We start from the raw sequence: 23,875 nt of genomic DNA on the forward strand, positions 1-23,875 counted from the left end.
TCCTCAAAGAGACTAACCAATTTCACTGTCTATCTATATTAATTTTACCCCACAGAAACAAAGGTAAACTCTTCTGTTGTTGTTCAATGTTGATATTCCATTAAACTAACCTGAGATATGAAAAACATTGGATCCCCCGCCCCCCCTCCCCCCCCAAATAAATTTGTAATATATGTCATTGTTATCATCTATAGTTTTTCAACTGTTTTTTATTTGATTTTTATTGTGTAGATGCCAAATTGAGCAATCAATATTGGCTTGAGTATTAAAAATAACTCTGAAAATCATTATTTGTTAATTATAGGTCATTTCTGTGTGGTGGCTGCTTGGTCAGCCACTCCAAACGAGTATGACAACTTTACTGTTGGAGACTGTCTTTGTCCCAGTAATGTAACGGGTGGGGAGTGCCAACCTGGCTACTACTGTCCTGGTGGCTCCAGTGAACCCATAGAATGCACGGAGGGAAGATACTGTGAAACGCCCGGTAAACTTATATTTAAGCTTTCTAATAGTAAGATGAATAATGATCATCATATAGCTGATTTTAGCGTCACCTTTTAATAATAATAATAATAATAATATTAATAATAATAATAATAATAATAATAATAATAATAATAATAATAATAATAATAATAATAATAATAATAATAATAATAATAATAATAATAAATAATAATAATAATAATAATAATAATAATAATAATAATAATAATAATAATAATAATAATGATAATAATAATAATAATAATAATAATAATAATAATAATAATAATAATAATAATAATAATAATAATAATAATAATAATAATAATAATAATAATAATGATAATAATAATAATAATAATAAAACAAGAATTTTGATATTTGAAAAGTGTCATTTCAATAATTTCTTACATATATCTTTCAACCAGATGAAAACTAAATATTTATGTATTATATGATGGCAACAATTCATCATATTTATCCAAATTCTAGGCTTGTCATCCGTCACTGCATCTTGCAAACAGGGATATTACTGTGACAGAGGAGCTAAGATTGAAGATCCCACCGATGGTGTGACAGGAAATGTTTGCCCACCTGGACGATATTGTGGTAAGGATGAGAATTCAATTAATTGCATAAAGTTACCTGTAGGGGAAAGAACACAAAGATCATGGTTTTACTCACTTACTTACTTATCCAAACCAGTGACTAGCTGAGCTCTAGCCCCTTGGTCTTGTGCCATGACTTAGAAGTTAGACGTCTTTTATAGTTGTTCCAGGTGACTATACATTGTGTTACTGATTTTTGGATTTGGTGGGAGGAATGTGCATCTCATGTCTTCAAGAGAGATCATGGTTTTAAAAATGTAATGTTGATTTAAGTTGAGGTTAAATTTATTTATAGATTAGTGTAAATTTACAATAGTCCTGATGAGTCATAAGACCCATGAAGCCGGAGTTTACTAACTTAAGGGGACTATTCAGTGTGTTTCTGATGCTTGGATTTGCTGAGAGGGATGTGCATCTGAGGTCTTCAAGAGGCTGACACTCGAGCAAGTAGTGTGATACTGTTGAAGTTGGAGTTTATCATGTTTCTGTAGCGTTAAACAGACAATAGCAAGTTTTTGCAATCCTTTGGACAGGACACTAGTCTATCACAAAATTCACTCCGCCAGATCTACCAAACACAGCTATAAAATCTCTCTGGGTGGTCAGGGAGGGGGAAGGGGGGGGGGGGCAATCAGATAAAAATCTCTGCTAGACCTGGCATCGATATTTGCCCCTTTGTTTGTGTTGTTTTGTAATCTTGTGGTATCATATTCGACCTCTGACCTATAGATTCATGATTTACGCCACACTGAGAGTGGCACAAAACTTAGTTCTTGGAAATGACACATTACTCATAGCATCTCTCGGTACTTAGGAGTAAAATAAGTACCTAACCTGTAACAATTTGTCTGTTATTGTTGAAAAAAAATTGTCATAATGCCTTACCAGTGTAATGTCTCGTCCCACATGATAAGTGTTTCTGTTGGCATGGGCCTGAGAATATTTCGTGAATATTACGTTATGTAAAAACTCACATTTTAAAAAATAATCATATTTTTTTTGTGGCAAGTGAGATATAAGATATTGCCAATTTTTAACCACACTGAGATTCATTATCCAATTTACAACGTTTGTCACATTGTGTTACAGGCAGGTAAAAAAAAAGAACGGCAGGCATCATTATATTCTCTCTCTTCTCTGTGTCTCTCTCTCTCTCTCTCTCTCTCTCTCTCTCTCTCTCTCTCTCTCTCTCTCTTTCTCCATTGCTCTCTTTAAAACGATTTGTGACACAACAGAATGTAAACAATTCACACATAAATTCTTTACTTTGTTTTTATTATATTATATTGCATTTGCTTTGAACACATGAAAAATGTACAAACCGTAACTCATAATTTATCACAATTTAATGATTATACAGATTCATATAGCACATTTCCATGATTTCTCCATACTCAAATCTTTTCAAAATTCCTCACTTATCCCATATCAAGTCATCTGGAGCCAAATTGTCATTGCAAAAAGTACAAGTCACATTTTTGGGTTCCTTCTCCTACCAACTCTCTTACCTTATCCCTCACTGCAGGTATCAAAGGGTGGATTAATGTGTGATTAGTGCCCTACCCTGGGCCATAGCACCAAAGCCAAGGTTTTGTGATAATTGTCACCAATCCAACCACTTACCACACTCAACATTGCTTAACTTTATACCAGGACGAGTCACTGTACCGCTTTGATATTTGACCTTTTTAAAATCATTTGACAAAAATGAAACAAATCAACAAATTACAAGCAGGGTATAACAAGGACATATCATGTCATTTATTTGAAAAGCCCGATTATCATCCAAAGTATGGACAGAGGAGAATGTTTTCAGTCCAATAAAATCGTTTGCACAATTGAGAAAAAGCAATATTGTAATGTTTCGTGTTAAAGCTTTTGAAAATTTTTCTATTGAAATTAAAATTTTCTTTGTCAATTTTTTTTGTCTCTGCACACAGGTACCGGCACAGGAATTGACCAACCAAAGTGTCCACTGGGCACATTCTCCAACAAAACAGGAAACGTCTTGTCGTCTGACTGCACTAATTGTACTCAAGGATATTACTGTGGAAGTGAAGGACTGATTGAGCCAACTGGAAAATGTGCAGAAGGTACTTTCAGCTACATTTTAAAGTTTGGATTTTAGTATCCCCATTCAGTGCAAAAATTTGATCTGTTAACAGATGTCTCTTGTATCGAGACTTGATGGAAGTGACATTTTTAGAAATTACTTTATAGGATTGTGTTCTGTCATTATTTATATATTATCCTATAAACCTTAATTCAAAGCAAGTGGTGTTATTATAGACGACAAGGGGTTTCATTCAATGTTGTTTTACTCATTCTACGCCATATTCCTTCATTTGAATAATTATTAATAATTAGCTCATATTGCTTTTTGTAATATCCTGTTGATTTATTTTATGGCTTGTTTTCTATAACTCTTCTATTCAATTTTCAATATCATCAATTTACCGCTCTTATATTCACTCCAGATTTGTTATAATATCTTCCTTGTAAGCTTTGTACAAAAAAAAAGATGTTTTTTTTTGTGATTAAGGGCTTTACAGCTCTTGCAACACATTAAGGTCATATCAGTTCCAGTAAAAAGGAAGAAAATGGGATAGTAACAAGTTCTAGAATTAATTAAAGCACCCAAGAGAAACTAAGACAAAGGGGAACTGGGAACAAATAGGGATCAGATGTAGATTCCAAGAGCATACCACCAATGTACTTAGTTTGATATCACCTAAAAGTCTCATCCGAACACAAGCACAAAATCCAACAAAGAGGAATACACTCAAATGCTTACATGATACATTCAAAACAACAAATATAATAATACATAACAGAGATGATTTACAAGGAAAAAATATCATCTCCCAAAAACAATAACTATGCATTTGACTGTTTCCCTCCCAGCCAGGACTCCGACCAGGGCCAGGACAAGACCAAGTAATCTCATTACAAAACAAAGACAGAAAGCATGTTGGAAAACAGATATAAGGGGATAGAAGACACAGTATGTACCTCTCTGCCCACTATGGGAGGTCTGGAACCCCACCAGTACAAAGAAAGACTGATTCAATTCAGTGTAAAAACTCAAATAGATTTGTTGCGTGACACAATTCTTTGACGTGATAGAATGTGTTGATTTAATTATATAACACTTTTTAATGCAAAGCGGGTTTGTTGTTTGTTTGTTTTTTTAAGTCAACCCAATGGGTAAAAAAAGCTTTTGAATAAGGTCAAAACAAACGATTTCATGATTTTCATCTTTTAATTTTTTGTTCCTAGGTTATTATTGTCCAACAGGACAGAGTGTAGCCACACCCTTCCCTTGCCAACCTGGTTTCTATTGTCCTGAAGGAAGTCACGAAGAAATTCACTGTCCTTCTGGTACCTACCAGGATGAGACAGCCAAAGGTGCATGCAAGGAATGCCCATCAGGTAATCCTGAACAATCTTTCTCACTTTTTGATAAATTCTTTCCCTTTAAATCCAAACCATTGTTTTGTAGTTTAAGTAGTACTATGCATTTTCCTGTAATTGTCTTGAAACATAGTTTTAATTGTCTACATCCAATTCTATATTCCATGCTATTAAAATTCTACTCGTATCTTAATTATGTTGTTCATAAGATGTCAAATTCGTTTTTTTTTATGTAGAAGTACTGGATTGTCTTAATCTTGGAACTTTTAGAGGATTTTTGCAAAGTTTAAGGAGAAGCATTTCAAATTCAAACTTTGTACACAGAATAAAAGTATCTTATCGAGACTGACAGAAAATAGGAGAGAAAATACCCACAAAACCTACACATACCGTCTTAATGTAACCATGCAAGCACCAAGTGCAATTTCGTTTTTATTTTGGCATAAACACAAATGCAACAATTATATGTCACTTGCAGTTAGAATTTGACATACATGATTTTTAGTGTCCGACTCCAATCATAGATATCCTGTCATTCACTAATTTTGTCAAATTGTAGATATTTTCTTCACAGTTAGAGTCTCACGCCAGCAATATTGCAAATATGATTTTTAAAAATTATTATTAAAAATTATATCGGTAAGAACCAGTTTGAACACTATTAAATTTATTTCGTGCTTATTGGAAAATTTATAGTTCAAGTCTTATATCTAAAATTAGTCATATCCTTGCTAAATTTTTGTCCTATCCTTGGTCAGGCTATTACTGCAACGTGGGAGACAATTTGGATTCTTACCTGACTTATCATTGTCCTGCTGGTCACTACTGTCCGAATGGTACTCGATTTAACACTGAATACCCATGCCCCGCTGGCACCTACAACCCTGTTACCCAGCTTAAAGCCGTGGATGAATGCACTCAGTGTGATTCAGGAAAGTATTGTGATACCCCAGGACTTACTAATTATACGGGTGAGTGACTCAGGGAAATAAATATGTAACCCATCACCTGATGGGCCGGGCTAGTATAGAGAAAATTATAAATTTCCTGATTATCCCCCCCCCCCCCAAAAAAAAAAGTAATGCCAGACAGATGACTGATTTTTTATTAAGCATTCCCGGTTTAATCACAAATTACACTACTGTTAATGGTGGAAAGGTATAAAATATGTGTTTTTCTGTATGTTTTCTCCATTTTCTTAGACACTGAATTATGAAGTGACTTTCAAAATCTTCATTTTCATCATTCAGAGAAAACTGATGTATTTAATTAGTGAGTTAAAGAGGAAAATGCAGCACTTCTATGACTTTAATAACAATTCCTTGAGTGTTAATAAATACCAGCCTTTTCCTGTTGATTCCAAAATATCCAATAAACCGAAAGAGAATGTTATCTCATTTTCTTTTTAAATATGAAATAGCAGATTTTGAAAGTCACTTACTGAAATATCCATAACATATTATCTTACAAAAAAACCCTTTATTAAGGTGCCCTAAAATGGTAGGGGTTTTTTTGTGTTTCTCACCTTCTTAAAAATGAATTAAACTGGTGTATTTTAATAACTTATGCTCACGCCTTTAGAGCTAATTTCAAATATTTCACTGATTGCTTTCGACTTAGGCGACTGTGATGTTCGGTTCTGGTGCATCAATGGATCAGCAACAGCTACACCTTTGGATGGTGTAACTGGTGATCGGTGCCCTGAGGGACATTTTTGTACCAGTGGCACCCCTACGCCAACACCCTGTCCTTTAGGAACCTGGTCCAACAGTCAGGGACTGGCCATAGATACGGAATGCTCAGATTGTACTGGAGGGTATGTACTGGCCACTTTATTGGCAATGTTAGTGTGTTTCTGCATGTACGTATGTGTGTGTGTATGTGTGTGTGTGTGTGTGGGTGTTGTTTCTGTATATGTGGATATGTGTAAAGGGGGGAGTGGTCTGCTGATTTTATGTTTAAAAAAATAATAAATCATGTGATGGTGTCTCAGATGAAGTTTAGTTTTTTCTTTGAAATGGTCCCCTTTGTCTTACTTTGTTTTGTTTTTTAACAGTGATTATGAGTCAAGATTTTGCGTCCCTGATAAACCATATCTTTTCATTTAATTGCCCTTTCACCTATCTTGTACCTGTACCAAAAAATACATAAATAAAGCAAACGCACGCACACACACACACACACACATACACACACACACACACACACACACATATATATATATATATATATATATATATATATATATATATATATATATATATATATATACTTCTGTTATTCGATGTATTGGGCCAGTCTGGTTATGTTTTTTAATGGTTTTTTCTCCTCTGTAGATGTTCTTCTCCACAACCTTCTTCCAAGAACCTTATGGCTTCTCTCTTGTTCTATTTCTCCAATTCAGTACTTTTTTTTACGCTGGTGCCAGTCGTTATTAGTATTTGCTCATTTCATTATCATCTCCATTCAATTTCTTCTCCTAAGGACTTCTATCTTGTTCTTCTATATACATCTTCCACTTTTGTGTTGATATCATTCCACCTGATCACAATCTTTTTTATATATGAGAATATAATTTTTTGCAAGTTCAATTTCAGATAATTCGACTTTTAAATATTTTAATAAGACGTCATATGGTTAGTAAAAAAGTCAAAATCTCTTAAATGTCTTTTGCAAAAAGCTATGTGATTTCGAGCAGTCTCTCTTTTCATTTTTATCGTCATTTTCTCACAGTTTCTACTGCAACGGAACAGGCCTAACAGAGCCATCAGGGCCTTGTGATCCAGGATTTTATTGTAGTTCTAAGTCCATCACACCAGTACCCAATGATAGTGGTGTCACTGGTGATCCTTGCACTATTGGCCATTACTGTCCAGAGGCAACAGCTGTGCCTAAACCATGTGCTCATGGAACGTATATGAATGAAACTGGTGCCGAGGCATGTTGGAATTGTACTGCAGGGTAAGTATATCGTCCACATCTGCTACATGCTCTTGTGTATAAGTAATGCTATCTTTCAAGTAGTGGTCACTGTGATATATCTGTTGAGATATAGAAAAATCGATTATTTTTCAATTTTCTACTATCTGAAGAGTATTGAAAAACTAAGACCAAAGCAAGGGTGTACAAGGGATACGAATTCAAAGAGAAAAATCGATTAGTAGAGTACAATGTCAACTAAAAATCATTAATTAACAATTGATTCTTCTCACACTCTTGCAAATGATTAAACTTCTATCATTTTCATCTCTCTACCATCATTATTTGCTCAGTTTAGCGTATGTAATTATGATGAAGTTTTGGAGGTTGTTTTGTTGTTTGTTTTTTTTAATGAGGTACATTTAAAAAAAATATTAAAGCAATCATTTTACCTTATTTTGTATCACCTGCAAAACTTTTCAGCATTTCTCAAATTAATGAAACAAACGTTTTGTCTTCAGCTATTACTGTGTGTCAGCTGTCCAGCCAGAACTATGCCCAGCTGGTTTCTACTGTCCAGAGGGCACCGGCCTGGTCTGGCAATCATGTCCAACAGGAACATTTAGTGCCCAAGTTGGTCTATATCAGGAATCTCAGTGCACTCAATGTACAGGAGGAAGTTACTGTTCAGAGCTCAATGCAACAGCTGTCACAGGTTGTGAAGTTTATTGATCTAAGTGTTTGGTTTTTGGACTTTTGGTTGGGTTTTTTTGTTGTTTTTTTGGGGGTTTTTTTTTTTTTGGGGGGGGGTGTTGATTTTCCTTCATTAATATTTAAGAAATGTTCTCTTTTTGCTACAACAACTCAATTAACATGCAGTTGTTTTTCCGGTAAAGATAAATGATTAAACTTCTTTTTACCTTCAGGTAATTTTAAATGTGCTGTTGGTTTATTTAAATTTTGTACTTTCGCAGTAAATACGTAAAGCGGTTAAAGAAATTTTTTAAAATTAATTTTTAAAAATTAGCCCAACTTTTAAAGCTTTCATCCCTTCAAATTTTAAACTTTATATATTGTTTCTGATAAAAGGGCCTTGTGATCCCGGATATTTCTGCACCCTTGGTTCCGACACTGCCACCCCAGATACAGGCTTTAAGGGCACAGCAGGACCTTGTCCATCAGGCCATTTCTGTCTTTCCAACACCGTTACTCCTCAAGAATGTGGGCTGGGTACTTTTAACAATGACACCAAGGTAAAGACGAAAAAATATAAAATTTGGATTTTGATTTACAAAAAAAAAAATTTAACTTCAATTTTGAATTTTAAATAATATGATATGATATTATACCTATGATTTAAATTGCTTTTTCTTAATCTTAAATCTCTCAGTGCCTGGAAGTTTACTGTGCTTGGACATTTTCTTTCAATTTTCTCTGACCTTTGGCTGCTGTCTTTGTTCTCAACCAAGAGCACCACCCAACTTCAGACCTTTACTTCACCATCGCGTGCCATTGTTTCTGGTCATCTCTTCCTACTCTAAGTCCAAACTAATGCTGTTGAGTAATCTTTCTTTTCTCCTTCTCTCAACACACCATGCTAATCTTCAAGTAATTTGATGCATAAAATTATATAAATCTTATCAATATACATTCTATATGTCGTCTGTCAGAGCCTTTGGAGCTGTGGTTTATTCCAGCGTCTGTTACAATTACTTGCTATCCTTTAGATAGGATGCTAGTTTAACACAATTTTTTCCAAAAGACCTAACACACCTAAATACCCAATCACTATATGGTGAATAAAAGTTCGACTGCACCAGAGGCAACTGCTGGTCTCGTTGCTTGTGCTCTGCCAATTGAACCATAAGTATTTCCATAATCAGCATGACCAGTGTGGCTATGTGGTCTTGTAGTATGACACTCGCTTTTGGATCGGAAGGTACCGGGTTCGAGCCTCACTGGCGCAGAGTTGAGTCCTTGGAAAAAGCTTTTTACTCACATTCTCTCACCGTACTCAGGTGTAAAATGAGTACCTGGCCGTTGACAGCATTGTCTCTGTCAGAAAAAAAATGTATTATCGCATCATGTCTCGTTCTACCTGTTACGTGTTGCTGTTGGTCAGGGACCCCTTGTAAAGCGCTTTGAGCACATTTAGTGGATATTGCTCTATATAAAAGCTCAATTTTAGCTCAATTTAGTACACTTTTTTTTAAATGCACTTTCTGCAAAACTTTACCTGCAAAGCATCAACATGATAATTTGAGCTATTGGTGATGTCAACATATTTAATATTCTAGGCTACATCCAGTGCTGGCTGCACCGCTTGCTCTTTCGGCCAATATTGTGGTGAGACTGGTCTGTCACAACCATCAGGGGATTGCTATGGAGGATTCTACTGCTTGCGTGGAGCTGAGTCACCAAATAACCCTGTGGAGGATTCTACAGGTAAGAGAGACCATACCATGACTGGTAGATACAAGTAAAATGTTTGCTGTCTGTGAATACTAAGCTGCTAGAAGCAGAAATGAACAAAAATGAATGTAACAGCTTCAGAACATAGCAAAATATTTAACACAGAATGTTCTGAGGCTCACAACTCTTCCTCAGCCAACAACAAAAACAATTAAAATGATAATACTTCACATAAAATATGAACAAGTCTTAGTGCATTCAGTTAGGCTGTTATTTAAAGTGATGATTTTTAAAAATATATATGCGACTATGTGGTCCTGTGGCATGACACTTGCTTTCATATCGGAAGGTCCTGGGTTCGAGCCTCGCTTGGTGCATAGTTGAGTCCTTGGAAAAGATGCTTTACTCACATTCAGGTGTAAAATGAGTACCTGGCTGTTAACAGTGTTGTCTCTGTCTGAAAAAAATTGTATTATCGGCTAACAGGCGTCATGTCTCGTTCTTTACGTTTTGTGTTGCTGTTGATCAGGGACCCTTTGTAAAGCACTTTGAGCACGTTTAGCGGATATTGCGCTATATAAAATCTCCGCTTTTACCAGTATCTATTCAAACTTGCAAATTTTTGTTATTTCAGGCGGTCCATGTCCTATTGGTCATTACTGTCCTAATGGGACATCATACCCTCTTGGCTGTCCTCCTGGGTCCTACAGCGATACGACTGGCCTCTCATCTTGTAAAACATGTCCCGCTGGATACTTCTGTCCTCTCAATTCCACCCAGTACCTCAGCAATGAGTGTCCTCAAGGCCATTACTGCCCAGATGGAACAGAACAGTCTACTCAATATCCATGTCCTATGGGATCTTACAATCCGAACACCGGTAAGAAAGACCCATAAATTAAATCTGTAACCTGAAGATGAACTATATTTATATTTTTATTAATCATATTGCTGTCTATACTGATGATTTGTATACTGTTGTTAGATAATAACAAAATGGTGTGCTTCAATTGATGAAAAGAATCCATAAAAGATAAAATGATATTGTTGTAATTACCTCCTTTCCTACCTCCTCCCCCTTCCACCAAAAAAAAAAAAAAACATAAAAAAAGACAATAAGGCCCTTTTAGATGGTTTCCAAGTAAAGAAAGTAAAAGGTATAAATATAAAACAAATAAATTAAGACTGTTGTTGTTGTGTAGTGGTATGATCTTGGACTCGCAACATGGTCTAAAATAGATTCAAGGGTTAGATTGGTGATCAGACACCTTGATTGTATTCTTTTAGGAAGAACATTTTGTACAAAGTTTCCTCTGCCCTCCCAGCAATGATTGGGTAACTTGGTCTGTTTGATCCAGTGGTAGCAAGTAATTGTTACTTGCTGTTTACTTCTTTACAAACTGGCATAAAATCTTGTTCCACGGGCACTACTCATTTATAATGAGTGTACTGTCAATACCATGCTGAGATAGCTTCAAAATACGTCACAACGTACATTAAACATAATTTAAGCATGCTTTTTGTGTGAGAGGGGGAGGGTTAATGAATTAAATATTATGGACAATTTGCCACATTCAATATAAAATTTTACCACTCAAAATTTAAAATATTGTAAAATTTGGATTTATTTTGCCCTGAACATAGTTTATCATCTATGAAGATATCTCGATTTATTTTTCTTTTCTTTTCTTTTTCTGTTTTTTTTTCTAAGTGCGTTTTTCAAAAAATGAATATGGCTTCATTTACCTTAAAAATTGAATTTTTAAATTATTGATGCAGATAACCAATAAATTTTGCGATGTCCCAATATTGAGAGCTTTTGCCAAGCTGAGGGTTATTTAAATCGATCGTTATTTGAAGGATGAGCTTTCTGGTCAAATTTTTAAATAGTTGCCTTTCCAAAGTACAGCAGATACCTGGTTAAATTAGCAGCTTGATCATTCACCAAATGGCATCGTTTACTTCAAAATCGTCTTATTTTTTAAATTTCCTTTTAGGCCAACAAAAGGAAGAAGACTGTACCCTGTGTGACCCTGGCTCATTCTGTGGTAGCACTGGTCTAACTGCCACTTCTGGAAATTGTACTGCTGGCTGGTACTGTGTACGAGGGGCTTGGTCATCTCAACCCACAGACATTGCCAACTATTCAGTGCCGTCATGTCACTGCCCCGTTAACTCGACCGGTGGACAGTGTCAACCAGGACAGTATTGTCCCTCTGGGTCCTCGGGACCTCTGGACTGTGAACCTGGTGAGTTTCATTAAGGTTATAAATAACCACTGGATATGTGAAGTGTTTGATCATGATTATATTAAATTTTAGCACTTTACAATGTATATATATTTACATAAGGCATACAATATTTTATTAGGGGTTTTCACAATGTAATAATAATAATAATGAAATTTATTTATGCAATAAAGCTCTAGGCGCATAACAATAACTTCAATCCATCCAAATTTCTCTCTCTCTCTCTCTCTCTCTCTCTCTCTCTCTCTCTCTCTCTCTCTCTCTCTCTCTCTCTCTCTCTCTCTCTCTCTCTCTCTCTCTCTCTCTCTCTCTTACACACACACACACACAACACACACACACACACACACAAACCTTCCACCATCCAACTATTTAAAACATAAAGTAATATATACATACATATCCTGTGATCATCGTCTGCTCAAATAAAATAACTAATAAATTAAGAATTCTCGAAATAAATAAGTTTTTAAGTGTTTCCTGAAAGCGAGTTCAGTAGGGACGTCACAAAGAGATAAGGGGAGATTGTTCCAGACAGTCGGTGCAAAGTGACTAAAGGATCTGTCAGAAAGTTTTTTTTACCCTTTTTTGGCCCTTTAAGTAGACGATGATCACCTGATCTCAATGCACGGGGCGGAACATATGGTTCAACAAGATTTGGAGGCAAATGTATTTGATTTCAGAGGAGTTTTCAATTTAATATTCGATTCCAATAGGAATTTTTGTTGTTTTGATATACACTAAGATATAGACTCTCTTGTCTTTATAAGATAAACTTTATTGAGGCAGAAGAAATTATGGAGATTTGCGTTTTTGGCAATCCCTTTCTACCTGCCACTTCAATGTATTTTTTTAATGTATTTATTTTCGGCATTTTGTTTAAAATAAAACACAACAAAACTTCAATTGATTGTTTTGCTTGTTTTGGTGATCGTTAAGTAAACTTATTATCTTTGTTGAACTTCAGGTTACTATTGTGACATTGCTGGTCTAAGTGCTGCAACTTTGAAATGTGATCCTGGCTACTATTGTACCTCTGCATCAAAGTCAGCCACACCAACAGACGGAATAACAGGTGACATTTGTCCTGTAGGCCGTTACTGTCCACAAGGCACTGGTACGCCCAATCAGTGTCCACCAGGCTACTACAGCAACGCCACAGGAAATTCAGATCTAAGTGATTGTCTCCCTTGTACTCCAGGTGAGTGAACTTGACCAAAATCTTAGCAAAAGGTCATCTTCAGTTAAGAAAAAAAGATTGAGCAAAGTTTGTTTTTTTAAACAAATAATACTCTTATAGGTGACGAGGTGATTAATATTGTTAATTTTTTAATATAGCCTTCAGCCTTCCATTCATTTGGTTCATTGTTATGAAAGTAATGTTGCACAATGTTAGGCAAGGGGTATAATCCATAGCCACTACAAGTGGCACAGTTGAGGCCTCCGCTCACCATTATAAGACAGAAAAAGAAGAGAGACATTTAACTAGACAGAGGGTGGTAGAGGATGACTAATAATCCATAAAATCATTGTTAAAATAGATGATATAGCAAACTTGGTGAAATTGCATTAACAATATTTTATCTTTATTGTTTAACTATCCCCCCCCCCCTCCCCCTCCCTCACCCCTCCTTCCAAGGGGCAATCGTTTTTATATCAATAAGGCTTTAACTTTCAACATGATTATCTTGGCAATTTTGTTTTATATGTCTTTATTGGTGCATTTCTCTTTTTTTAATATAATGCTATTTGGACATATAATTGAGATATTTATCATTTTTAGGAGCAGTACGACAACTTCATGGAATATATCAATTTTTTAGAAAAATAACCGATGACGGGATTTGCTTTTTCTTCTGGTTTTTTTTATGAGCAAGAAGGGGGGGGGGGGGGGGGGAGAGAGAGAAGGGTTATTATAATTTATTGGTGCCAAGTCTCAATTTGTGCCCAAATAGTTCATCAAAGTTTAACAAGATAATGTCCTACATCAAATGCATTGCGTTTAAACTCACATATGGAGCATTAGTGCTTCATGATCAATTATACATTTTTAATTGAATTAAGTTTTGCCTTCAGGATAGAGAGTTCGCTTTGTACTCGACGTTTGGATGGATTCTGATTAAAAGAATTCAAAATAGATATGCTTTATGGTTAAAGTATGCATTCACATTTTTCCACGGATTTTCTCAAAATGGTTATTCATACTCATCTTTCAGGTTACTACTGCGACAGCTATGGTATGTCAGAAACAATAAACAAGTGTGCTGAAGGATTTTACTGCCCTGGTGGGCAAAACACAAGCAGCCCAGCTGAATACATTTGCACACCAGGTCATTTCTGTCCTGAAGGGAGCTCCAGTCAGTCGATTTGTCCTTCTGGAATGTACCAGAATCTCAATGGACAGGTATAGGGTGACTGGGTCATTGTTGATTTTTCTTTTTTATGCTTTGTTAAATTGGGTTTTATTTTCTTTTTTTTTTTCTGGGAGGAATGGGAGGTTGTATTTTGTTTGTTTGTTTTGTTTTGATTTTTTTTTTCATTTCTTTTTTTTTTAAACTTTCTTTTAAAGTTGAGTATAAAGCAACGAATTGTATCATCTCTCAGAATATTGACGTTGATTATTTTTATGTGTAAGTATTGACTTTCATAGCACTTCATTGTAACTATGCTATCTTGCTCTATAACTCATTATGTGTTTTAATCAAAAAATCATATCCTTATCATTGGTTGATATTATCTCTGAGAAAATATTGAGAGCTGTATATAATGAGGATCCCTGGAACTAATTCTTAAGAGTGCTGAAATCCCAACTAAATGAAATACAAAAAAATGTTGTATTTCCCATTTAATAATTATTTTTGTGTCATTAAATCAACAGGGTAGCTGCAAAGATTGTCCATCTGGCTATTACTGTGATGCTATAAATAACACCCAAGGCGTTGAGATACCCACTCCCTGTGTACCTGGTTACTACTGCCCTAACAGCACCCGATTTGCCACCGAATTTGGCTGTCCAAATGGTACATTTTCAAACAAGACTTTACTCACGTCTGCTTCAGAATGCACTTCTTGTACTGGAGGAATGTACTGTGATGCTGAAGGTAAACAAAATAACAACGTGATAAATTAACACAAAGGTGGATTTTACACAAAATGTACTTGGCTCATGACCTTTGATTGTTGCATTGCTCATTTGTAATAATTTCAACATTTTCTAAGAGAATTGTAAAACTCATTGTTATTTTTTTTCACTATTTATCATCTCTCATTTCCCATCAGTCTCCATCTCCACCCACCTTTCCCTATAAATGGAATGAATGTAAAGATTTTAATCTTATCCTTGATTATTCATTACATTATTTGATACAAAAAAGCCAAGATTAGGTTTTTATCATTAAAAATAAATCATCTGTTTTAAAACAAAGGTCTCTCCTCTCCAACTGGAAATTGTGATGCCGGTTATTTCTGCATACAAGGATCGTCAAGTGCAACTCCAACAGATGGCGTGACTGGGGATATTTGTGAGATAGGTGGTTACTGCCCTGCTGGTTCTGCTTCTACTGTCTTATGTCCTGCTGGAACTTACAGTGGAATGTATGGTAAGGAAATGAAATTAAACTCTCCTGAGTTCATATGCATGGAAAATCTAACAAATTTGTGGAATTTATGATTTAGTCTCACGAGTAAATAATGCATAAGTACTCAAACACTCTTCTTTTTTTTTAATTGATAGCAAGCAAACTAAGATTATTAAATTGAAATTTAACACATCTTTGAAAACTGCAAAATAAGTTAATGCTGCATATATTGTAGGGTGGAGAGAATAATATGTCTTAAAATCCATGCCTCATTTTTCAAAAGGTTTACAAGCGGAGAATGAGTGTGCAGGATGTGAGCCAGGAAAGTACTGCTCAGTTCCAGGCCTGACAGCTCCCCAAGGAAACTGTACAGCTCGTTACTATTGCAGTGGGAATTCCACCAGCAGTGCTCCAACTAATGGTATTATGGGTAACAAATGTCCCGTGGGTTCATATTGCCCCGAGGGCAGTGGCCAGCCTGTTCCTTGTCCAGACGGCACATTCACTGACACAGAACTGAATGAGGAATGTTTACCATGCACACCAGGTCACTATTGTATTAATGGTCAAACACCACCCGTCGACTGCCCTGCTGGTTTCTACTGTCCTGAAGGTAACAATGTTTAACCTTTACATTGTTTCCTTTTTAAAAATGTGATTGTTTTTTTTTTTTAAAGTGTCAAAAAGTTATAGATGTAAAGATTATGTTTATTTATTGTTTCCAAATATACTGTTTGCAAATTTGTTGACTTTAATCAACATACTTTGTTAAAAATGTTAATGTAAGATTTTGATGAATGATTATTACCTCAAACAATATAAACCCCTTTACTGCTTTATACACTATCTGTTAAATACTTATGGTCATATTATTTATGAACTCACAAATAATATATAACATTTTACTTAGTTACAGTTGGTCTAAATTATGTAACAACCATACAACACTGTGTAATTTAATCAACATTCACAACTGGATTTCTTTACATTCTAACATTTAGAGACTAAGTATTCGTGATCCCCTTTAACAGACAAGCTAATTTGATGAGGGTATTAAAAGGTTAATTGGATAATCCAAAAGTTTAAGATGATATAATATTATCTTGATATGTAATCTCATGAATATTTAGATAATTACAAATATGTTTTATATGTATAATTAAATTTTTGTGGTTGCATGTGTTTTGTATTGAAAATCAACTTATTTTATATACTTTACAGTTTTGCAGTATTTATATATATATATTGATTACTATATTTTTAGGAACTGGTACTGTTTGGCAGCCTTGTCCAGCCGGCACATTCAGCCCTCACACGGGTCTAGCTAACGTGAGTCAGTGCACTCAATGTACTGGAGGATTCTATTGTGGTTTAGACAACCTCACTGCTGAGTCCGGACCATGTAATGCAGGGTATTTCTGCCGTGGTGGTTCTGACATGCAGCAACCTAATGGGTTGGGAGCTGGCGACGCTGGTAAGCTCGTATTTAAAATGATGACATAGGAAATGTGTCATAAGAATGACAAAGATTAAAAATATAACAGGCATTGCTTATATATAGTTTGATAAAAGAAAAATTATCAGAAAACGTGTAACATTGTTTAGATATTGTCTCGTCTTACATATTAAATATTGCTGTTGTCTAAGGACTCCTTGTAAAGTGCTTTGAGCACGTTAAGTTGTTATTATTGTTATTGTTGTTATTATAAATGCTCAATTAAAAAAAAATAGATATAACTACTTTTTCTTTATTCATTTTCAAACTAAACATTACTATTTTTATTAATGCTTTCGTCTCTTTTTGAAGACATATCATAAAGATAAAATTTTTACCTCACATTTATAATGAGTAAGATTAATTTTAATTCACAATGATGGCAACAACTGATAAAGGATTTATGTCTTCTTAGGTGTGTGCCCAATGGGTCATTACTGTCCACAACAGACCCAAGAACCTGTGACTTGTCCAGCAGGAACATTTAACAACAAGACACAGCTGGTTTCTGAATCGGAATGTCAGCCTTGTTTGCCTGGATATTACTGTTCAGTACCTGGTCTGGATTATCCGTCTGGATTGTGTCAAGAAGGTAAATATTGTTTAGACTTGATTCGTTTTATCATATTATTGGATTCATCTAACAAAATTGATATGGCAATTAACTCTCTTCTTGTCGACCATTTTCCAGATTTTTCCCGAAATGTCATCCCCACCCAACATAAAAATTTATTTTTTAAACTCTAACTGAAACGAAAAAAACATGCTATACATAATTTTATTCTGTGAAACAAGCTGTACCAAACAGCATTAAGTTCTCATAACTATAACCAAAGAAATTCTTCAAATTTTTGTGTACAAAATAAATCAGAATGAGAAAAATGTTAGTTGCATTGTAACAAATGTGACGATTTGACGATTTTCGTGTAGTTGGTAAGGAGAGGGTTAATTATTCCTTATAGCTGATTTTTCTTTTAATCAAAACATCGTTAATCATAGAAAATAAAAATTAGTCCTGTATAGGGTCAAAAACTACTGACATTCTTTCTTTTTATAATTATTCATACTTTTTTTTTTATCCTCATTATTAGATAAAACCATTCTCGAGCAGACTTAATGAAAATGGAAATAAAGCAATCAAATATTAGCCTTTTTAGTTCCTGCATATCTTTTTTGAACTGCACATTGTCAAAAATGGTTTCCATTTTTTTTTCTATCGCTCTCCGCGGTCCAACCCTCCCCCTCCTATTCTCCCTCGAAGTTTATGCTTTCATCTTGCCAAATTATTACTTGCAAATTTGTTTTTCCAGGTTACTACTGTACCGAAGGTTCTAATATTTCCAATCCAAGCACTACCACATCTGAAGGTGGTCCATGTCCCACTGGTTCATTCTGTGAGGAGGGATCTAGTGAACCACAGCAGTGCTCCCCTGGTACCTATGCCCCCAACACTCACCAATCGAACTGTACTGTTTGTCCTGCTGGATATTACTGTACTTTGGGAAGCAGTAGCACAACAGTGTGTCCCAAAGGTATGAATATGTTCCTATAATTCCCCACCCATTATATAAACAAAGAAGATGAGAAACTACGGGATAAAAATGGTTTACCACAAGTGGTGCATCTTTTTTATATATTTCCAATCATTTATCATTAGCCAGATAAGATTGTAATGTTATGCTTAATATTCTGCTGAATTTTGGGATATGGAAAACCCCCCAAGAAATGTAATAAATGAAAAGACTGGTGGAATATAACTCCAAGTATGCTAAGTTGACAACATCACTCCTTTTCTTCATAACATCGTGAGGTCTAATGGTACAGTCTATTCGTTTGAAGAGATATTGACGAACGAGATCAACGACTGAGAGCTGATCTTGATATGAAAAGATAGAGATATAGCCAAAAGTCATTTTGTCATTTGAAATCCTGATAAATGGCTAAAATTGTTGCATCGTCTATGTATTTCGATATCATATTAATCCTACTTGTCATCCATTGTTTGTATGGATCCTTTCACAAGGTCCATCTTTTTACTATACCGCTGGGATGGAAACTGGATCCAAATTCACTCATGGCATCTTCATTTAATCTACTTGATTTTAACTTGGATGTTAGAAAAAAATTGGGTTTGTAACAGTTTAGTAAAAGAGAAAATATAATGTTGTCTTCTACAAGAACAGTGAAAGACATTAATAAAGTACGTGTCATGAGATCCAACAGAGAAGTATAACCAACAAAAGAATCAAATTATAGAACTTAACAATATCAAGAGAACTGATAGCTGTTTTATTTATCTATTTCCACCATTTATGGTGAGGATATCTGTTCCTTTTCATTCAGGTATTTACATCTATTACTATTCTTCATATAAACAGACTCAGCCAAACAGAGGGTACTGCTTTTGTACTGTTGTTTAAAATCTCGGTTTTCAAAGGCGTTCATGATATTCAACTTTTTGCCCCCAATTCAGGTCATTATTGTCCAGACGGTACAGAGTTTGATATCCAGTACCCATGCCCTAATGGCACCTACAATAACCAGACAACCAGCTCCAGCTATTTGGCCTGTCAAATTTGTACACCTGGCCATTACTGTGACAAACCTGGACTTGCTGAACCAACAGGTCAGTTATTTGGAAGGATTGTAGTAGTAATAGAAACGGAAATCTTATTAAATAGGCTTGAGGCCTTTCCATGATTTTATCACAGAAGTGTTTTGTTTAGCCCATTATTATTTGAAAATATTTGCTTCTGTTTAACTTTCAAAAATTGCTGGTTTTTAAAAATTTTTAATTCCAAATATTTAAAGCAAATCAAAACAAACAAAAAAAAAGAAAGAAAAGAAAATGAGGTTTATATTATATTTTGTGAATTGTCATAATTAGACTTTCATTCTGTGTTTACTTATTATAAATTGCAGTTCTTGTAAAGGAACTCATATGCATTATTTGTAACTCATGTAAAGTCATACTGATGAATAATAATTATACACTTTTGTGTTGTAAATTTGCCATGCTCAGTGCACATCACAACGGTTTGTTTATTCCCAATAGACCATTCATAACAGCATTCAATTTCATACTGTACACTTAGCCTCCCATGTGTCTTTTTGTACTAGCACTTTTACAATATTGGCCACTGCCAATAGCCAGGTACCCATGACCACCTGAGCTGAGTGAGATAATATTATGTAAGGTGCTATAGTTTAGCAATCTTTTTCTTACATTCAGTCATTGCTCAGCATCTCTTGACTTCTTACAAGACGAGATATCTACTTTTCAGACGCCTTCATCATCATCATCATCATCATCATCATCATCATCATCATCATCATCATCATCGTCTCATCATCATCCTCATCATCATCATCATCACCATCATCAGCATGAAATTGATAGAGAATATTTTGCTCCTCATTCAATCAACTTACAATTAAAAGAGGTCCATTTGTAAGTTGCATCAATGCCAAAGATTTTTACTTCATTGTGTATTCTACATCAAATCATGTCAATTGTCACCTTGAAGTGATCAGATTATATGGTTAATTAGTTGAAACAGCAACAAACTGATATCGGTTTTGTCTTTAATCGTAAGGTCTGTGCACTGGTGGTTACTTCTGCACATCAGGGGCGTGGTCAGCTGAGCCCTCTACCCTTGGTAATGACACCTCTGGGTCATGCGACTGTCCTGCACAGAGTACAGGTGGACAGTGTAAGGCAGGAACGTTCTGTCCAGAAGGATCATCTGCTCCCACCCCATGTACTGGTATGTGATTTTTAGGCTTTATGTTAGCTTTGTTATGAAGATGGAATACATCTTCTTCTTCTTCTTCTTCTTCTTCTTCTTCTTCTTCTTCTTCTTCTTCTTCTTCTTCTTCTTCTTCTTCTTCTTCTTCTTCTTCTTCTTCTTCTTCTTCTTCTTCTTCTTCTTCTTCTACTTTTTTGTTCGGGCAGCCAATGCTATCATGCTGGTGACAAGCGCTGTACTATGTTGTATGCACTCAGAGCGGCCAAGAATTGTTCATGACTTAGAGCTGTCACTATTTCTTCTCGCAGATTGTTCCATTCCTTTGTGGTTCATGGGAAAAAGCTCTGTTGCCTACATGTTGTGTTTAATCATTGATTGTGTATGTCCAAAGTGGGTGGTGTGGGTGCTATGTCTGCGTGTTGACAGTTGTGGATTAGTGTTTGTTGAAATTTGATTTGTGCATGACGGTATTTGTAAAGGGCAGATAGCCTAGATTGTTTTCAAATACATCTTCTGATTTGGAAAGATACCTCTCAAATGAGATTAACTTATAGTACAGAAAATGAATGTATAAATTAGATTTGTTGTTTTTTTTTTGTTTTGTGTGTGTGTTATGTTGTTTGTTTGTTTTTTTTGCTTGTTATTCAGAACGTTAAGTTTATAGGGATGTTTAATGGACATTTTTGCATCAGTAATGGTTTATAGTGATGACCTTGTTCTTTAGAATGCCAACATTTGTAATTTTTCCCCACTAGTTATTACTTGTTTTTCAATAATTTCTTATCTCCAGGTGGTTATTACTGCGACCTTGATGGTCTTTCAAATGAAACAGGAAAATGTTTGGCTGGCTATTACTGCAGTGGCAATGCCACTATTCCCAACCCCGTCAACGAGACTTTTGGTGATGCTTGTCCTCAAGGACACTATTGCCCTGAAGGTAGTACGACTCCAATTGCATGCGAGTCAGGCACCTATAACAACCTGTTCTACAGCCACAACATTACAAGTTGTCTGCCTTGTACTGCTGGCAAATACTGCTCTGGGACTGGACTACCTGAGCCAGTAGACGATTGTGATGTTGGTTGGTTCTGCCCTGAAGGTCAAATAGTGCCTCAGCCCCCAGGAAATGAATGTTTAGCGGGTCACCAGTGTCCTAAAGGAAGTCCTAACCAATCACCTTGTCTATCCGGCTACTACCAACCTCTTTCTGGCCAAGGAACTTGTCTCGACTGTCCAGCTGGAATGTACTGTGATCAAATAGAAGCCATAAACGAAACACAGAGTGGCGTTGCAGCGCCGTCACATGGTGTGGTGACTCCAAAGGTCTGCCCTGCAGGTTACTTCTGCCCAGAACGAACCCAGACAGATAAAGAAAACCCATGTCCTCTTGGAACGTTTGGAAATGAGACCAGTCTTGAAAACGAAACTCAATGCTCAAGCTGTCTACCAGGACATTATTGCATAGTAGAGGGAATAACAGAACCAACTGGATTGTGCAATGCTGGATTCTTTTGTGTTATCAACCAGACATCTATATCACCAGCATCCAATGCTGATGGAGGTCCATGCTCTCAAGGCACCTTCTGCCCCCAAGGATCTTCTGTACCTCAGCAATGTCCAAAAGGAACTTATGGAGATCGAGCAGAACTTCCATCGTTAGCTGATTGTACTTTCTGTCCACCTGGGGAATTCTGTGCCTCATCAGGTTTAAGTGAACCCGATGGACCTTGTCTTGCTGGTTATTTCTGCTCCAATGCATCAGAAGAAGCAAATCCAGTTGGGCAAAGCTATGGAGATGAATGCCCCGTTGGATATTACTGCCCTGAACAAAGTGACACACCGACTGCTTGTCCTCTTGGCACCTACCAACCATTCACAAGACGAACCAACAATACTGCTTGTACACCTTGTGATCCTGGGTTTTATTGTAATGCAACTGGCATTGCGGCTGTGTCTGGTTCCTGTAATGAAGGGTTCTACTGTACATCTGGGGCTGTGTCCGCTGCTCCCACAGATGGCGTAACTGGTGATATCTGTCCTGCTGGATCATACTGCCCACAAGAATCTTATCAGCATTTCTACTGTCCTAATGGAACCTACACAAATCATACTGGGGCTGCTTCTTGTTATGATTGTCCAGACGGTAAGTACGAGTATTTATTTCATATTTTGATTTCATATGTGTATTTTCCAGAAAGATATTTAGAGTAGGAAACGTGAATATCGTTTGATTGTTGTTGTTGGGTTTTTTGTTTCTTGTTGGTTTTATGTGTGTTTTAAAAAAAATTTTTTTTTTTTTGTTTGTTTTTCTTTTTGTTTGTTTTCTGGGGAGTTCTTTTGGGTTTTTTGGGTTTTTTTTTTTTGTTTTTTTTTTTGTTTTTTTTTTTGGGGGGGGTTGTTATTTTTTTTAATGTGTTGATCAAGTATTTTTTAGAATAACACATACATTGTTCAAAATTAATGAATATTTTGATGTATAGCAGTTCTGAAAACTAAAATCACTTCTTTTGATATCCCAGTTAATTATTTTGAATCAGATTTTTACAAATCTCCTTTACCACTTGAGTTTGTTTCCATCATATTAAACTTGAGTACTGTGGAATTGCCCGTCACACTCATTTGTTGCTAACAATGAATCATTTTTATAAATTTTTGTCTACAGGTCATTACTGTGTCAACCGCGACAGAGCTGATCTTTGCCCGCCTGGTTACTTCTGCCCTTACAAGACCGGTGCAGACCTCCAACCATGCCCTGCAGGAACCTTCAATCCTCTATACGGCATGGCAATGGAGTCACAGTGCACACAGTGTGATGGAGGCAAACATTGCCAGACTCCACAGCTCAGTACAACCTCAGGCGATTGTACTGCTGGTTTCTACTGCACATCAGGTAATCATGAAAGTAATCATTTATATAACAGTAAATAGAGGTTTTTTACTAAATGTAACAGCCCATAGCTGAGTC

At 35.7% G+C, this 23,875-nt stretch overlaps 1 protein-coding gene across 3 annotated transcripts in view; it reads left to right on the forward strand.

Moving 5' to 3' along the window:
• The window catches only part of LOC144964930 (uncharacterized), a 163,990-nt gene that overhangs the window by 61,639 nt on the left and 78,476 nt on the right, over positions 1–23,875 (forward strand). For all 3 annotated transcript variants that reach the window (XM_078899728.1, XM_078899726.1, XM_078899727.1), the window contains 24 exons: positions 305–484; positions 979–1,095; positions 3,035–3,187; positions 4,374–4,526; positions 5,267–5,479; positions 6,129–6,324; positions 7,242–7,469; positions 7,949–8,142; positions 8,517–8,680; positions 9,725–9,872; positions 10,474–10,719; positions 11,837–12,088; positions 13,056–13,289; positions 14,305–14,492; positions 14,967–15,189; positions 15,514–15,687; positions 15,950–16,279; positions 16,931–17,140; positions 17,577–17,753; positions 18,472–18,693; positions 19,635–19,787; positions 20,758–20,928; positions 21,701–23,053; positions 23,573–23,800. In XM_078899728.1, coding sequence (XP_078755854.1) covers positions 305–484; positions 979–1,095; positions 3,035–3,187; positions 4,374–4,526; positions 5,267–5,479; positions 6,129–6,324; positions 7,242–7,469; positions 7,949–8,142; positions 8,517–8,680; positions 9,725–9,872; positions 10,474–10,719; positions 11,837–12,088; positions 13,056–13,289; positions 14,305–14,492; positions 14,967–15,189; positions 15,514–15,687; positions 15,950–16,279; positions 16,931–17,140; positions 17,577–17,753; positions 18,472–18,693; positions 19,635–19,787; positions 20,758–20,928; positions 21,701–23,053; positions 23,573–23,800 — 5,907 coding nt within the window. The remainder of the gene's footprint in view (positions 1–304; positions 485–978; positions 1,096–3,034; positions 3,188–4,373; positions 4,527–5,266; positions 5,480–6,128; positions 6,325–7,241; positions 7,470–7,948; positions 8,143–8,516; positions 8,681–9,724; positions 9,873–10,473; positions 10,720–11,836; positions 12,089–13,055; positions 13,290–14,304; positions 14,493–14,966; positions 15,190–15,513; positions 15,688–15,949; positions 16,280–16,930; positions 17,141–17,576; positions 17,754–18,471; positions 18,694–19,634; positions 19,788–20,757; positions 20,929–21,700; positions 23,054–23,572; positions 23,801–23,875) is intronic.

This window comes from Berghia stephanieae, chromosome 2 (assembly GCF_034508935.2).
Source record: "Berghia stephanieae isolate SIO BIC M18660-M18661 chromosome 2, UCSD_Bste_1.3, whole genome shotgun sequence".
NCBI classification, from domain to species: domain Eukaryota; kingdom Metazoa; phylum Mollusca; class Gastropoda; order Nudibranchia; family Aeolidiidae; genus Berghia; species Berghia stephanieae.